Source organism: Pholis gunnellus (genome assembly GCF_910591455.1).
Source record: "Pholis gunnellus genome assembly, chromosome: 5".
Taxonomy (NCBI): Eukaryota; Metazoa; Chordata; class Actinopteri; order Perciformes; family Pholidae; genus Pholis; species Pholis gunnellus.
In genome coordinates, this window is record NC_136531.1 from 4,125,065 (window position 1) to 4,143,887 (window position 18,823).

Consider the following 18,823-nt stretch of genomic DNA (forward strand, 5'->3'; position numbering starts at 1 on the left):
GTAGACGATGAATAGATCTCATCAAAACGTAATGCATATTTGCAGTGACAGTAGATTTGGTACATTACTGGATACGTAGACATATTTCAATTTGAGGTTTATATTATGATTTGCCTTTTAGCCCTCTACCCACCATTAGATCATTGTATTACTTGTTCTACTTGCAAACGTGTCTTTACTTGGGGTGTGATACAGATGTGCCATTTCATAATTACATTTATTTGGGTAAGTTATTGATATAGTGTATATATGTATTCTCTACCATGCAGACAGTTGTTTTACGATGTGTTCAGATTCTAGATGTTTTTTTTTGTTATTAGCATAAATGACCACAATGTGTTTTTTATTTAAAAGCACCTGTGCAAACTATTCTTCAAAATAAGAGCCCTGGTTTATATTCCCTTCAGTTTGTCAGCTGACCATCAGTAAAAACATGCTCTTCTTCTGTCACATTTAAAAACTACTGTGTTTAGGTGACACCTTGTGGTAGAGTCATGCTACTGCAGCGACACTTCACATCTGCTCCACAGCTGTTGTCTCTACAATAATCTAGTGTTTGATGTTTATTTGGTGAAGAAATGGTAGACATGACTCTCTGTGTGTTTTATATTTCTTAGACCTTATTTAATTGTGTCTTTTTTGGTCTCACTTTATTTGGACAGTCCAGTGCAGATACTCATCGTCCTGTCCAGTGATTTTAATGTGTCACTAATAAGATCTACTGATCTTCGGGTGATATTCAGTCGTGACAAAGCTACGTGTCTGAAGAGTTAGAAACAGGGTCGGGGTCGAGGTCTGCAGCGTTTCAGAAATCACGGCGATGGCCCTGACTTAGATTCATGTTTATTTAGATATATTTCAATGGTGACAAGTTTTTAGGACATTTTCAAACCATTAATTGAATCCACATTTCCAATGTCAGTCCATATTTCTTCATATCTTTGCCAAATTACTGTTAAAAGCACAACTTCTGTCTCAATGTTGACTCCAAAACTTACCTAGAAAACAAAACAAGGTCTTTAACGTCGTCTTGCTGCATCCAGCTGCTAAACTGATGTCTACCACCATATCTGTCTCATCATTACTTTAGCATCACACTACGTTTGCATGTTTCTCTTTTTAAATATATAACATAACAAACAAAATCTTGATGAAGTGGATCAACTGTAGATAGATGTTACCTTGTTGTACATTTTTTTAAATCCTCTGTTTTTTCTCCAGATCTTTGGCTCACACATAGTGGAGAACCTGTAACAGGCTGAGGTATCGGTTATACGACAAACGTAAGATAAAATGTCTTTGAATTTGTTTTTAGAACTCTTTGTGTTGTTTTATTATTGCAAGTATTCATGAGTTGGTTATTGGATTAAATCTACACATCCAAGTTATTTTATGTACAGTCCATTCAAATAATACTTTGCATGGTTTACTGTAAGGAAACATTCAACGAGATAATTCAAGACATATTCAATGAAAAGCAATATTTAGAATAAATGATCAACCCATCTTCCTGGGTTCCAGCGTGGGCTTTCTGTCAGTGACCACTAGAGAAACACTCAAACTACACACTAAAAGTACGGGAACAATTCCACCTAATACCAAGTAATAATGCAATCAAAGTAAAAGTCTTATTTCATTATTATTCTCCGATCACATCACAGTGTGACTCAATGAGCCCACAGTGACACTGGGCCTCAGCGACACCAAAAATGCTACATTCATATTTTATGTGTATAAGCTTCTCGGGCGATGCATTTAATCATTATTTTACTGTAACATCAGAATCAGAAACTTGTTTTATTGCCAAGTAGGTTTGCACATACAGAGAATGTGTCTTGGTGGTTTGGGCATAACATAGGAGAGAAAAATATAAGAAATAAATAAAGGTATCTGTTTTTAAAGTGGAAACAATGTGCATGTGCAGAAGTTCACAGCGTAACGTAGAGAGAATATGTGCATGCAGGGAGATTGTAAAGATGTGCGTTCATGTTACGCATAATGTCATCAGGATGATGACGCACAACATCTACGATTAATGCAGCACATCTGAACAGAAGTAGTACAGATTTAAAAACACTCAGACTTCTTGGACTTCTACTGAGAGAGGTGTTCAGTGCTTGTGATTCAGTCTTGAGGGGCTGCAGTACGTTTATCAAGCCGCCAGGTGTCGCTGTGTTTTCTGCATCTGAAGCCACAAAGCTTCAGAGCTGTTATTAAAAACAGAAGGAAAAACATCAGTATTGATTCATTTAAAGTGTCATTACTCCACGAAGGAAGGATACTGTTGCATACCAGACAGCACTGTTAAAGGAATACTCCAGTCATTTAGTATTGTACTTTCATAAAGTTCAGGGACATCGAGAGGCAGATTAAAAGAAGATATATCATCAATAGAGGCAAAGATATACTGACTGTTAGTTTCTTGCATGAATCAACAAACAAACATTACTGGATGTTTGTCCTGCAACACTTTTAGACTCTGCATCTGTCTTATGTTGGTTATTCTGTGCACACAACATGTATTACCTATAAGACCGTCCATCCAGGGAGAGGGATCCCTCCTCCAGCTCTTACTGAGGCTTTCTTTCATTTTATTCCCTGCTAACGTTTTTAATGGAGGGTTTAAGGACAGAGGATGTTATTGAAAAGCTTCTTGGTAAAGTTCTGACATCCGGCTTTATAAAGGAATAAACTTGACACGAGGACACTAAAAAAACAAACAGTGGACTTTCAATCACATTCTGATTTACAGGTTTCTTCACAGGCTGTTGTTTCAGATGAGGATGAAATGAGGATAAAACCTGCAAGGCACAGGACGTAACAGATGTCCAGATACATTATAGATTAAACACGAGTACTTCTAGATAAAATGATACAGGGATTAAAATAAGGAACTCGTATTATCTTTAAGACTTTAGCTACAGATCATCAGAGAAACCCCACCAATGCACCAGTTGACTTTTGTTAGAACGTACCAAACATGTTTTAAAAGTATGTCTATAACAAATCAGTCCTTATAACATAAACAGAAGAGCTCTTTGCTGTGTGTGTTCATGGTACTAAATACCATCTTCACAATAACTCTAACATGCTCTATTATTTTGAGCTCATACCTTTATCCGTTAAAATTATTTTATTTAAAAAGAAAGACAAAAGGGACTTAAAGGGTCATTTTACCCAAATTACAAAACAAAAACATACTTTAATGGTGTTTCAGGTCATTTATGTTTCATCTGTTCTGAGATTCTTTAACATTCTTGTTTGAACTTTAAGTTTTCCTGTAATATTTGCAGTTCTCTGCTCGGTTATTGCAGATTATTGGTTACAGCTCATGTTTGGTAAATGTTAAGTTGATTTCTTGCTCAGGATCGCTGTAGTTTATAGCTGCAGTACGTTTTAAATCACCTCCTGATGTGAAACATCTTTTAATATGATTAATAATAGAGAGCGAGCGCTCTGCTGGTGTTGACACTTTACAGACACTAGATGGGGCATGAGCACAAGAGTTCAGCAGTCTGTGCAAACAAAGCCAACAGCAGTTTGTTTTCTTTCCCACATTTAAACTTTGACATTATTCCTTTTTTAAACAGATGTATCTTCTTTATTTAGAACAGTGCAGTCGACTCTTAGACGTAGACTTAGACTTTAGGCTCCATCTGAATATTCTAGTATTATTTTATCAATATATCCGCCTCAATAATGAGATTCTGCCAATCATTTAAAAAGTGTGTCAGCTCTATAAACTATTACTTGTGTTTCACGTTTAAAAGGAAAATCAAAAGTGCAAAAATATATTCGTAAAATAAGATATTATTATTATTATTATTATTATGCATTTGATATGTATCCTAATTACTGCAGACAGTTTATTCTTTAACTCGGGGCCATATTAACCTTTGCATGCGGCCCCTGATGTGCTGGGGGTCCCTGTTGACCCCCATTTGTCCCATGCACTCATTGTTTATGCACCATGTAAACATAATATACACTAAAGTAACAAAGGCCACAAAACTAGATTCTAACTCGGGGCCCCTCTGCAAAATGGGGTCCTCAATGTTATGTAATACTGCACTGGGCCCCTCTCATTTCAGACAGTTTTAATAACACATTTGCGGTTAATCAAATAACCACAGAAACACTGCCACATTGTAAACCAGAAGTCTTCGGGCCCTTGAAGTTTTTTTTTTACTTTGAAGTAGTTTTATTCCATCGTTGTGTTGAAGTTCCACCTTAGAATAAAAACGACAGATAGCAAAGTTATTTCTGTAGTTGCAATGAATTCCTAAGTTGTCATATTTTTTGTCTCCCCAATAACAACGTCAAGTGGAGACATATTTGTCCCCTCACATTCCCTTCATCCAGTGCACCTCGCGGTTGCGCGCCTTGGCACGTCTCGTGGTAGCTGCGGGGACGCGCAGGGAGTCTCTGCTCCTTTAAGTGGGGAAAAGAAACTATTCACTCCCCTCCCTCCCCTCGTCCCTCCCCCCCCCCCCCCCTCCCCTCACACCCCGACGGCCTGCTCTGAGGGAAGAGGAAGCCGCTGCGCCGGAGCTGCGATGGGGATTTGAACGCACCTCCGCGCAGAAGATAGCGCCGCACGGCCCCGGCTCAGAGCGCAGCGGGCGGGTCCGCCTCACTTTGTCTCCCCCCCCGGTTTGGATGTAACCTGATCGGATTTGGCCTGCTGACTGAGCGGTTGGTTGGGTGGTCGGTGGTCGATTGTTGCTTGGAGCTGGAGGCCGGGAATAGGACAGCGTCTGCCCGGGCTCGTGGTTCTGGTGGCGGAGTGTCACCGTCGGTCGGTCGGTTGGTCGGTTCCCGTGGAGAGCTGAGCGGAGCTTGCAGGGACCTGCTGCTGCTCTCTCTGTGTTTGTGCGTTTCTCTTCGCGGCTGGACTCCGCTACATACGGGATTAAGTGATTAACGCTCCGGTACCGGGGAGTTGGATGTGTGTTTTGCCCCGCAGGAGTCACCTGGAGTCCGGGAGGAGAGACGGGGCCGATGGCGCAACGGGTGCGTAAAAATCCACTTTTTAATTCGAGCGCAGAGAGATGATGAGAGAGAGGACGGTGTTCTTCAGCGGCTCCAGTTTGATGATCAATAAACTGAGTTTGGATTTGTGGTAAACAGTGAACCACTTTTCTTTAAATTTACACAAAACTGAGACGAAACTAGATTTAAACTATTCAACTAATAAATACATTAACCCTATTTGAAAACATAATTGTTGTTATTAATATTAACATTGTTTCTTAAAGCTAAATTATATTTACCATCTTAATTTCACGAACTAGTAAAAAGTCAAAACTTTCTCTCGTGCGTAATAATAATAATTTTAACTTTTAATAGATAAGATTAATTCAATGGTTGTCTTTTTGAAAGATGACACAGTGAATATGAATAGAAAGAAGCCTTTATTTATTCGTATAAACACATTTATTTAAAAAGAAAAACATTCATGGACACGTTTATAAAACTGAAACTTTTAAAATAAATAATAAAAGTGAAACACTAACTGAGCTTTATCTTAATTAGATTCACTTTACACTCAGTGAGAGGACTAAAGATCATTTAGACAGAACATCTTTTATGGATCTAAATGAATTTAATTTAGATAATAAAAGTTGCTGTGATTTGTAGAAAGACATGTTGTACAAAGTATTTGTTCCTTTTGGAGTTCATGCCTCATTTTTGATTTATGACAAAAGTTTTCAGTTTTAAATAAAATGAACGAATCATTTAATTTCACCAACAACACGTCATTGCAACCTTAATTTTTATCAAATTAAAACATGTTTTAACAGATTTGAGAGGAAACACTTCTATTCTTCTGCTCTATTAACTCATATAAACACACATTTTGTTGCACGTGCAGCGGGGTTCAGTCTGTGTGCGTGTCGGGCCGTTTGTGCTTCAGCGGCGGAGATTATAAAGAAATAAAACTCTTATTATATTTGTTTCACCGCTAATTGAATCTGTCCAACCGGAGCAGACACACAAACGGTTCAATAACGTTTTTTTTAACAGGAAAATATTTATAATATTAGAACTTTAGTTGACGCAGGCGGCTGTTTTGTCGAGGTCAAAGTTTAAACTGCGTTTAGTTGATCAGTGATCAGTGATCGCTCTAATCCGATCTCATGCACACAGAGACACGCACACACGCAGTGAGAGCTTCTGGTCAACTTGCTGAACATAAGAAGTTATTTATAACGTAACATATTTGACTTATTACGTTTACTTGTTAATGTTCACAGTGGAAACCTGTTGCTGCAGATGTTAAATCAGGAAAATAAACTAAAAATAAGGAAACAAACGGCACCACGAGAGATGTTTTCAACAAAGAAGAAATCATAGAAATAATAAATGATTTAAACAAAATTCAAATTGTTTGCCTTTTTAGCATTGGAAGTTAAAAAGAATAGTTATACACAGATTATTTAAATATATCAGGTTCTTAACAGGAATAAAACTAAAATCATGTTTTTTTTAATTTAGAAATTATAATTTTCTTTTTCTTGTTTCTTTTTTCTTGTTGCTTTTGGAGATTAAACATTTTACACTCTTTTTTAAACTAGTGTCAATTTACCTTAAAACACATAAAGACCCACAAAACACAACCTTTAAAAGAGAAACAAAGTGATAAACTTGAGTTGCATCAATTAAAAAGCAAACTGACTTCTGTTGAAATAAGGTAACTTTTATAGGTAATCTGTATATTGTATTACAAAGTTTAAACTTGTTTTGATTTACTACAAAACCAAAGAATGTGTATATGTATATAATTAATAGGCATATATTATTATAGGCATAAACATTTTAGAACAATTACTGTTTTCTTTCTAAAAAATAAAATAGATTTTTCTCCGTTAAGTCTGAGTTTATAAAGTTTTTGAGAAAATCTACAAGTTTACGGACGACGTGACTATAATTCAAAATGAATAACACACATTTCAGTCTGACAGAAACATTATACGTCTTATAAATATCAGAGACGTTTTGTTTTAGCTTGATGTTGTTTTTACATTCGACTGCATCGTGTTTTAAAGTGTTCATGTTATTTTGTCCACCCCCTTCATAGAGAATCACCAGTGCAGAGACACTATTGTTTTAAGTGTCAGGCGGTTTTTTTAAAAGCAGAAGTTAACACAGAGTTTCTATTATTTTTATCTGAAAATGTAAATAGTGTTTTAAAAGTTTAAAAACTTTCACAGTAAATAAACCAGGGGTGGACATAATAATAGGAACACCTGCACAATGCCAACTAATTAAATATCTCGGTTGAGCTTTTCAGAGACGGTTGAATTAATAATGTTGATTTGTCGCTCTGTATTTAATATGTGGAAAAGTTCAAGTGGTTTCGTGATGTTATTTATTTTGAAAAGTCAACGTACTGAATTACTTACGACTTTAAATTGTTATAGCGGCATACTAATATGATTTAAGATTGTGACCAGATGTTTTAACGTTTTTAATGCATATTTTTTGTTGCAAAGCATCACACTATTCGTCACATGAGAGGAAATAGACAAAAGGATGGACATAATAACAGGAACACCTGTAGCCTATAGTTGTTTGTGAGAGTCCTTGAATCTTCTCTCTGGTCACTTTGGGGGTTTTGTTCTATTAAATTGTATTATATTGTTCTGTTAGAAGTATTTTTTCTTTTACATAACTGGAAAAAACACACACCTCATTCTCCTTTTAAGGAGAGTCTGGCTCTTTTTGTTTTTTAGGGACAAAATTGGTCAAACGCGTTTCTTTTTTTTTCATGAACAGATTTTTGTGTCTGTCAGGTTGTGACATTTCATCGTGTTTATGAGATAGACCATTAACCGTCTAAACCCTGCACACAATTTGTTTCAACGCATTTATCGTTCAAATTTATCTGCGTTTCGACCTCTGCTGAGGTCAGCGAACAGCTCCTACACGAGGTCAGAGGTCACCCATCTCTTATCTGTGTTTCAGTATGAAGACTTGGCCCACTACGGGCTGGAGGGCGTGGGTGGGGTGTACGGAGACCCGCACCACCATCACCACCACCACGCTGCCCGCTCTCTGCAGGCCGTGCACCTGGCCGCTGCTGCCGCCGCCGCCGCCGCCGCCGCCGCTGCTGGTCCATACCCTCCACACCAGTACGCCCAGTCCACCCACACCAGCAGCGGCATTGGCGCCACAGCTGGGGACGCCGTCAAGAGGGACAAAGACTCCATTTATGGGTATGATGAGTTTACTCACACCGTGGGGAAAAACAGACCAGACTGATGAGGACAAAAACGACTTTTTCAGAACTCTTACAGTTGGTGTAGCTTCCTGTTTGATTTATCTGTTTAACTTCTCACTGTTTGGGACTGAGCTACTCGCTGTTCCATTCCAGGCCGAGCTGAGCCAGACCAACATTATCTGTGTGTGTGTGTGTGTGTGTGTGTGTGTGTGTGTGTGTGTGTGTGTGTGTGTGATGAAGTGAGGCCTGCTACTTGTTTGAGGTCAACACAGAAACAGACGGCGGAAGAAGTTTACTTGAGTAAAAGTAGCAGCACTTCAGTATTAAGAAAACTCCACTTCAAGTAAAAGTCCTGCATCCAAAATGCTACTTCAGTAAAAATACAAGTTTGAGCGTCAGGGCTCAAAAGTAAAAGTTCTCATGACGCAGAAAAGTGACTCGGTATCGAGGTGGAGCCATTTTAAATGTTTACAGGGAAATTAATATGTGTATATATATATATATATAATGCCAAGGCAGCATTATTTATAGATTACATTTTATTACAAAGAGACTCAATGTGCTTTACATAAAATAAAATAAATCAAACGTATACAACGCAGGTATGACAATAAAGATAATAATGACAAATAAAAACACTCAATACCTCCTCACATACACTCACACTGTTTATAGGCCTGAGAGAACAGGGAGGTTTCTGTCTTATATTTCACTGGAGATACAGTTTAGATCGCAGCTCATCAGTTAACGGTCACTAGCAGCAGCTTCACCAGCTCCTCGTCTCATTCTGGGTTATTCCTAAAACCTGAGAGGTCAGAAATATACTTAAAAAACCAATAAGAGGATTTTAAAATGAATTCTTTGTTTGAATGGAGTAATTTAAGTAATGGAGTAATGTGTTGCTGCTTTCTTGATAATCTAATTGTAGGTTTTGAATACAACTTGATCTGAAACAGCTGTTAAATTAATGTAAGGAACTGTGGTTAAAAAGTACATTATTTCCATCTAAAATGTATTGGAATAGAAGTAAAGTGGATTCAAATTGACCATGAAATAAACAGGTAGTTCTTTACTGTACATAAGAACATTACTTGAGTAAATACTTCATTAATTAATAAATTAACTCACCTGTAATCGGCTGACTATTTCCTCTATTAATCCATTCATTGTTTTGTCGATAAAATGACAAATACTGAAAAAAGCTAATTTCCCAGCTCATAAGGTGTTATTTTACAGTTCGTAAACCTGAAGATATTCAGTTTATTATCACGTGTGATGGATGAAAGCAGCAAATCCTCACATTTGAGACATTTTATCTTAAAACAAATAGCTGAAACGCCGATAAATATTTGGGTCCAGCTCTACCGGCTGTGTTTACAGAGACACAATAACCAGATTACTTCATTTAAGACGTTGCCTGTCTTTGTTAGTCTGCTCTCGCTCCCTCCATATTTTATTGTAGCTTCACCTCAAACCAAACCTCGTGTGGAGTTCCTCAGGGTTCCATTCTGGGGTCTTTTCATCGTCAAAACTATTGTTAACCGCGTCATGGCATCTCCTTTGATTTTAAAGCTAATGACAATCAACTATACTTTTTGGATGTATAAATCTGAATGTAAATTATATTTCTTCAGTTAAATTGAAACTGAAGTTGTAACTGCATGTTTGTGAAAGGGTTAAAATGGAAGCAAAATAGCATTCAATCCAAGCTTGAATTATGACACTAAACTGCTTCAGTGTTGTTTTAACCGACTTCAAAGATGTGTCTAACTAGTCCTTAATTAAAACAACAACACAAAAGTGTAATACATGCTTTTATTTTATTTTTAGATTACGGGAATGTTGTTTTTCAGCTTTTAGCTTCAGACTCGTATCACAATAAACAAATGAGATTGACTTACTGGAGTCAGCGTCACCTTCTAAATGTGGAAACTTACTTTTTACAGAAATGTAACTAAGTCTGGTTATTTTAAACTAATCATTGAGTTTCCTTTTACTTGATTTGAATAATGTAGCCACAGTAAATATATATATATATATATATATATATATATATATATATATTTTAAACTTGTGTGCTTTAACAAAGCGGTTTGTCCTGAGTTAGCGGGGGAATTCATTCCCTTTCTCGTGGACAGTATTAAACCTTCCTGTGCATCAGCAGCACCTGCTTTGTGTTTCATTACAGATCCAAGTTGTGCTTCCTCCCCGAATATCTTTTAAAACATCGTCTCACTTCCTACCGGTGGTACCGTCCATGCAGATAGCTTTGGTTTTATTTGTCAAGGTTTTGTGATTTCTTCATCCACCTCAAAACAGTGTTTGTTTTTCCACTGATTGGACGTACGCTTTCTACTGAAGAAGTGGGGAAAAGTATGGACCTTGTGTTTTGTGGATTATGCAGAGTAAGCAAGGACTCCGGAAAGAAGTATAATTATTTTTAGTTTTATACAAACAGAGTTCCGTTGCCTTCATTGAATAGGGGTGAAAGAAATGTAAGGGGTTTTAATTTTGTCCTTTTTATTTGTTTATAGAAGTCTCTAAAGATTATTATTCTGAATCTTGGAGCCACTTGAACGTTTCTGGGAGAGTTTGAGGCAGCAGGAAACTTGTGTTACAGTCTGAGCTGACCCCCTTCCCTCTCTCCCTCTCTCCCTCTCTCTTTCTCTCCCTCTCTCTCTCTCTCTCTCTCTCTCTCTCCCCCTCTGTCTCTCTCCCTCCCTCTCTCTCTCCCTCCCTCCCTTTCTCTCTCTCTCTCCCTCTCTCTCTCTCTCTCTCTCTCTCTCTCAGACATCCCTTATTCCCTCTGCTCGCACTGATTTTTGAAAAATGTGAATTGGCGACCTGCACGCCGAGAGAGAGCGGCGTGGCCGGAGGAGACGTCTGCTCCTCGGACTCCTTCAACGAGGACATCGCCGTCTTCTCCAAACAGGTACAGAAACACACATTTCATCCACGTCTCAGAGTTATTACAGATCTCTGCAAGATGAGAAGGGGCCAGGGCCGGATTAAGCCTTGAGGGGGGGCCCCTGGGCCTAAATGAGCTGTGGGCCCCCAATGACACCCCTATTATCCCACTTTCTGTGCTTTGTGTCTTTATTAGTCCGTGATGCAGGTGCTCATTTTGTTCACTTAACAAAAACGGTAGAAACGGTGTGTAAATACTGCACTACAATTAAATAAACCGTCGTTTGCAGAAAGCGGTCATTTTTGTAACTAGGTGCCGGCTGAAGAAAGCAAATAACTTAAATTAGGAAGTCAAATAATTAAATATTGTTTTACTGTTAACATGTCTGAGGATTTTAGAAAGACGGCCAATTTGTTTTTAAAATAATAAAAAAACAGGAGATCTTAAAAATCTACATTTGAGTAAATAAACAAATCAAATTGTTTCCAGAATGTTCAGCCTTTGTTTTCGTTGTAATATATTTGTTGTTTAAATTGTTTGACTCTTTTCTTTACAGGGATTGTATGACCATGAATATTTGATATGAGTTTACAGCTGATTAAAAAGTTGCATGTTTGGTCTGTGGAGTTTTTTTTTTATGGAGTTTTTTCCGGGTAATTCCTTGTTCTGGCGTTTCGGAGAATAGAGTGTTGAGCATCGTAGCTCGGGCACCATCTGTGGAGGCCGGGGCCACGGTGTCTCGCACCAGAATAAACTGGGTTTAAGGTTCCGAGGCCGCAGGGCAGCGGACTGTGTTGTTTAATGACTATAATACTTTTTTTCTGTGTCTAGATCCGATCAGAAAGGCCTTTATTTTCATCAAATCCAGAGCTGGATAATTTGGTGAGATATTATTACTAAACTGTTATGATTGTAAATACTATTCTATTACGAAAGTGGTTATTTTGGTCTCATTTGTGTACTATTATCTTTTTTTTTTTTTTTGAAGATGGTACAGTCGATACAAGTGCTGCGCTTCCACCTCCTGGAGCTGGAGAAGGTCAGATTTTCTCAGATCTCAGAACGTCTGTTGTTGAATATAAAGTAATGAGATTAACGCAGCAAAGATGTTCACTGTGCTGCTAATCCAAGTTTAATCCTGAACAAAAAACAGTCATTTAAAATGATTCCGATACCACTGTTATGTTCCCAGAATTTCAATATCTTTATTTTGTTATAGACATACATGCAGTACTCTGATACTTTACTTAAGTAGAAGCATAAATACCACAGTTCTACAATACTCTATTTTAAGTAAAGGCACTGGATTCAAAATGTTCCTGAAGTAAAAGTACAAGTATCATCAGCAAAATATACTTAAAGTATCAAAAGTGAAAGTATTCACCTACAGAATGGCTTCTCTCAGACTGTTATATTATTATATAATATAATATTATTCTGTTTGTATCACTCATGAGTGCATGTAAGGACAGTGTAATGTTGTAGTTTGTCAATGTAGAGCCAATTTGAGATACTTTGTGTACTACTAGTACTACACTACAATACTGCATCATATGATTTTAGTATATCATATGTTTTTATAAAAGCAGTGGCTAGTAACTAAGCTTTGAATAAATGTAGTGGAGTGAAAAGTACACAATTCCTCTTTAGAATGTACTGAAGTAGAAGTATAAAGTAGCATGAAATGGAAAAGGTAAAGTACAAGTATGTCAAATTTGTACTTAAACACAGTACTTGTAAAATATGTAATAAACAGACATACATGTATTACATATATACTGTATATATATATATATTTATGTTTTATTTATGTTTTATTTCCAGGTTCATGAGCTTTGTGATAACTTCTGTCATCGATACATCAGCTGTCTGAAAGGGAAAATGCCGATCGATCTGGTTATGGACGACAAAGACGGGAACAAGTCGGACAGCGAGGACTTCATCAGGTCCTCGGGGAACAACATGGATCAGGTGAGCTCACCGTCACTTCCTGGAAACTGATACGCTCCTAAATATCTTCACAGTGTCACGTCATGAAGGTATTAGATGGTACAGATACACAGCGCAGCAGTGGGCCTCACTGTGAGCTCTAAATCAGCTCTTTTTATGTCATCGTTACAATTTTCAAAAGAAGATACAGACGTGTTATTGTCTGATGCCTTCAAATAAATGACAATACTTTCGTGCATTAACTCAACAGTCCTAAATTCAGGATTAATAATGTTTTATATCCATGGTCAATCCAAAGAGAAGACGTTTTTATTATTGATGGGCAGCATTAACAAGTTAAATAATGTTAATGTTACTATTGTATCATTACTTTAGTTTAATTTTACTTAGTTTCACCTATGGATACCACAAATTGCGTTTTATTTGCGAGATATATTCCCCGATTTGGTTGAAGCACATGTTGAGTTCTGGAATATCACCATTGAGAACACTAAATGCTCATTTCTGAATACAGAAATAATAAAGATTAAAAGTTGTTAGGACTTATATAAATATAAAGTGTGCAGCAGTGTAATCTGGTTGTACTTTGCTCCGCCCTCTCGTGTCACGTTTGGTTGCAAAAAACAAGATGGCGACGGGCCAAAATGGCGAACTCACGGCTTCAAAACGGCACTCCTCAAACCAATGGGTGACGTCACGGCGAAGACGTCCACTTCTCATACAGTCTATGGTGAAGCCCCGATAATTGGAGCACAACCTCCAGTCAACCCTTTTTGGGGGAAATGGGAGCTACTGCCCCGCTCTGTCAGACATTGAAGAGGTTTGTCGGCTAAGACGGACAAACGATGTCCAGAGCCTTCAGCCTCTCAGGCTGAATCTCGTCCACCTCTGGCGCCTTGCAGCCGAGGAGCTTCTTAACTACCCCAGAGACCTCTGGGATATGGATGCCTCCTCCTCAGAGGACGTGTTGGTCCAGTTCAGGCGTTCCTCAAAGTGCTCTTTCCACCTCCTTGACATTATCCTCAGTCCAGGTCGGCAGTACTCGTCCTCGTCTGAGCCAAGCCCTGCTTTCCCTTCTGACGGTTTACCAGAACTTCCTTGAGGCCAAACAAAAGTTCTTCTCCGTACTTTCCCCAAACTACTCCCACACCCGGATTTTTACGATGGCAACCACCGACGCCACAGTTCTCCTGCCCGAAACTAACACAAGAGTCCAATAACTCAGATCGGGCAGACCGTTCCCCCCAGTAACCCCCCTCCAGTCTTCTCCATCTTTATCCTGTTTGACTGAGTCAAGCTTTGAGAAGAGCATATTAATTGTATGTTTTGTATGTTAATAAATTATAATAGTCGTCCAAATCCCTGTTCATTTAATTATGTATTCACTTAAATGTATCTCACATAGCATCACGGCAGAAAAGGAGCAAACATTAGCTTGTGTACCCGGTTGATGTTTTTCCACCACTGACGATCTGAGCTAACCTGACACGGACAATATCTTTTAACACGGAACGATCTAAGAAGCCGTCATTGGAAACATTTTAAAAAAATGATTGCCAATCAGCGAAAACACCTTTTCTATCGAGATGTACCTGATGCTATTGCAGCACCTACACTAATCATAGTGGGTGTTAGTGGGTTTTTGTCCAGTGGAAAAGGGGCATAAGAAGGCCCGACACTCTCAGCAGCTTGTAGCCGCTTAGTTCCCTCTGGTTCTCTGGTTCTCTGGTTCTCTGGTTCTCTGGTTCTCTGGTTCTCCGGGAGGATCTCTAACAGCCGAGGGGCTTCCAGCCGCCCGGCTCCTCTCACCCTGGACAGCTCAGACAATAGAGAGTCCAGCCCCTCTACAGGAGGTTGGTTCCAGACCCAGTGTTATGCATGAAGGTGAGCCCAACTACATCCAGTTGTTACCGCTCCGCCTCCTACCACGAGCTCTGGTTGCTTAGAGAGGTGACGTTCCACACCTTTGAGTTGAGTTAAGACTGTTTTTGTCAAACTATATTATTCCATTTTTTGGCTGCAATCTAAGCAGCTCTGCAGGGTTTATTTAACAAAACTGAAATGTTGAAATCCCCCAAAAAAGGGAAAATGGAATATGAGCAGAGTGTGTTCATCTGTCTGACCGCAGGTAACACACACACACACACACACACACACACACACACACACACACACACACACACGGAAGGCGTCTCTCTCTTAAGCGGGAATAATACCGGTGAAAAGTCAGGTTGTGTCTGTTTTTCCGAGCCAGCAGAGCAGGTTTTAAATCAGCTCCCAGCAGCCACTTGTCAGGCCTTTTAACCCTTTAATCACCCAGAAGTGTGAACTCCTGCAGCTTAGTGTCGGATGACCAGCAGCTCCAAAGCTCTGGTTTCATTTTCAAGTGCCTCCTTTTTCGGTTGGATGATACACCGATAATCCTTCTTGTTGTTGTTTTTTTAAGTCTCCGTCTTTGTGACTGCAGAGCCCTCATAGATGAGGTGTTTCTGCACGGATCACCTGTCAATCAAACAGAGTGGGTGGGACAATGATGCTCTTCAGTTTGTTCAGGTCTGACTTTCTTTGGGTGGTCTGAGCCCCATAGAGATATCTACTGAATGTCTTTGCAAACTATATAATAAAAATCATTGTTTAGGTGTCAAATAATATCTATTTACATGTTGTTTTTTTAAATTGTTGTAATTAACCTTATTTAGTCTTACTGTAAATGTTTCATTTTACCATCCTGCACTACAGTTTTGTCCAACAGTTTATCATCTGAATGAGATGATAAAAAATCAAACAACACAAGATTTAAATTGAGTTTGAGAGTGTGGAAACCTGATATTCAGACTTCTTGTGTTTCATCCAACTTCGGGGCTTTTTGTTTACCTTATAAGTAATTGTAAAAACTAAAACAAAAAGTCAGTTTGACCATTAAGAAAGCTGGTTTCTGTCCCCCAAATGGAAGAGAGCTTTGGCTCTGACATGAACAAGATGGGGGTCAACGTCCACCATACAGCATGTCTCTTCGTACTGTGGCCCAGTATTCATACCGTTAACCTGACTGAAGCTCTGTTTTATTACATTTGAGGTCATGTATCTGATCTGTGTCTCACTGCTCGTCCTCCTTTGTCTTTTCCTCCCTGCAGAGCTCATGGAGCAGAGATCACGACGACGCGGCATCGATCCGGTCGGCCGGGACGCCGGGACCGTCCAGCGGTGGACACACGTCCTACAGCGGAGACAACAGCAGCGAACACGGTGAGATTACCGACGGAGCTCCACATCCACGTTTGCACATCTTTACGTTTTACAAATTGATATGAAGTCTGTAACAGTACTAATACCACACTGTGAAAATACTCCACTACAAGAGTCTTTTTAAAGAGTTTATTTATCTGAAGAAGTAGGAGGATTTTATCAACACATAAAGGTTCAGTTTATCACAAACATTCAACATCAACACATCTGGAGATACGAGGTTTAAACTGGACAGGAAGGAGATGAAGAACTGTAACTAAAGCTGTCAGACAAATGTTGTAAAAAGTACAATATTTACCTCTGAGATGTAGTGGAGGAGAAATGTAAAGATCCATAAAATAGTACCTCTAATATGTACTTGAGTAAATGTACTTGTGTGTGTGTGTGCATGAGAGAGAGAGAGAGAGAGAGAGAGAGAGAGAGTTTGTAAAGGGTGAAAGAGGTTTTCCGACATGTTGGAGCTGACGTGAGTTTGAAAATAAAGGGAGACGGTAGAGAGAAAGAGGGGGTGAGAGAGTGATGAAGGCTGACAGACGATGTGAGCAACGAGCCGAGCTAGAAGAAAGAGAGCTTTATGTTCCAGAACACACACACACACACACACACACACACACACACACACACACACACACACACACACACACACAGGGGGAAATAGAAATAACACAGCATGCAGTGAACACACTCACACTGAAACGGGCATTAACAGAATTCATATATGTTCCGATTTTACAGTGTAAATACACAAAAAGTATACTTAAACAAACACAAATATGCAGTACACAAAGTATACAGTGCTGTGTATGAAGACATGGACACGAGCGTTTCACAAAATATGTTTCCATCTACTTTCACTCCCTCAATATCCCCCAAATGTCTTGATGCTGTTTTGAAAATATCTTGATCTGCTGTCTTCAAAATATTCACACATATCAGTAATTGGCTCATGTGATTAGTCTGTCAAATGTCAATATTTTCTGTTTTTATTATTTTAAGGGTTTTGAAGTCTTGGTTGGACAAAACGAGCAATTTGTAGCATTTCTTACTGTTCCTATTAATTCCTATAATAACTGGTGGCAATCATACTTTAAATAAATGTAAACATTACCACATACACACACAGATAATGACAAAACAGAAACCTATGTACATACGGTTATGAGAAACAAACACTAAATGCAGTTCAATTTTTAAACACACACACACAGACACAGACACACACACACACACACACAGCTCTGGCTCCATGCTGCTGGTCTCAGTCCAGCCGGTTCTGTTAGCATGCATCTGTTAGCGGGCCAACTGAAACAGGTCCTGTGGTTTCTCTATCTGCTGCCCACATCTACAGGTTCACACCGCTGTGGGGGCGAGTCTGACCTTCAACAAATAGGCTGCATTTGATTCAATAGGAGATTTGTTAATCAAGCGTTCACGATCCCAACATACATCAGCCTTAATAGTGTGATAGACTTTGGCTGGTTTTTTTCCCCGCTGGTTCCTGTTTCACAAGCTTCCTAATGTTTTTTCTCATTAAGGATTTCTTTCATCTGCCTTTCTGCAGAAATGTTCCTGTGGTTTTCTGCTTGTTCTGTGATTAATGAGTATCTGCTGCTTTACTGGACAATAACATCTGAATGCCATTTCAAATCAAAGACTGCTGTTGTTTTGTGAACTTTCAACAACTCTGTTGGGGTTTTTGACAAAAAGCCTATCGTGCTAATGGAAGTTGTAGTTGTTAAACGCTGAGATGGCGGCATGATGGCGGTTCCAGAGATGGTGAAGTCGGTCGGTCGGTCGGTCGGTCGACCATTTTGGTTATTCAAGACCATCAGAGGATGAGTCCCTCTCACATTGGTGATCCCCTGACTTCTTATCCAGCGCCGCCGTAAGGTTTGTTTTCTTTTTAGTGAACCTGTTCATTGTAGTTTCCATCAGATCTTGCAGAACTACTGTACTGTAAACAGTTTGCTTGTTGGATACAAAGCTGTGGTTGCGTGTTTTGGGGATAACCAAAACTACCAGAGTTTGATCCACGGTCACGCCTCCATTTGGAAAACAAATCTGCTTCATCAGACGGTTCCCTCTGACTGGACGTATCAGCAGCCAGACCTCAAGCTGCTTCAGCTCTCTCTCTCTGTTGGCTGGTAGATATTTAAGCATCACTTACACACAGCCAGCTCCCCGGGTTGACCTCCGCAACGGAGCCAAATGTGGTTAATAAGAGATTTCTTTGACGTTACTGAAAAAACCTCAGTTCGGCAGAACTTCAAATGACATCTGCTAACTCCGAAGCCAAAGCCAAACTCTCCAGCATTTTTTGGCCGCAGTGCTCGGTGTTAATTTGCCATCCTGGGGAACATAAACAGAGAAACATGTCCTCAGCATAGACGACCATAATACTGTCACTTTGAATGGGCTTCAATGGTCGTAGAGAGAGAGAGAAAGAGAGAGAGAGGAATACACTTGTTTGCTTTCTATCCATAAGATGAGGGGAT

At 39.1% G+C, this 18,823-nt stretch overlaps 1 protein-coding gene across 1 annotated transcript in view; it reads left to right on the plus strand.

The window, feature by feature from the left end:
* Positions 1-4,677: 4,677 nt before the first annotated feature.
* Positions 4,678-18,823, plus strand: part of meis1a (Meis homeobox 1 a) — a 40,550-nt gene continuing 26,404 nt past the window's right edge. Inside the window, exons 1-7 of the mRNA XM_079160263.1 lie at positions 4,678-5,013; positions 7,969-8,219; positions 11,015-11,156; positions 11,964-12,014; positions 12,121-12,171; positions 12,957-13,103; positions 16,217-16,328. Of these exons, the coding sequence (XP_079016389.1) occupies positions 5,002-5,013; positions 7,969-8,219; positions 11,015-11,156; positions 11,964-12,014; positions 12,121-12,171; positions 12,957-13,103; positions 16,217-16,328 (766 nt within the window). The 5' untranslated portion in view covers positions 4,678-5,001. The remainder of the gene's footprint in view (positions 5,014-7,968; positions 8,220-11,014; positions 11,157-11,963; positions 12,015-12,120; positions 12,172-12,956; positions 13,104-16,216; positions 16,329-18,823) is intronic.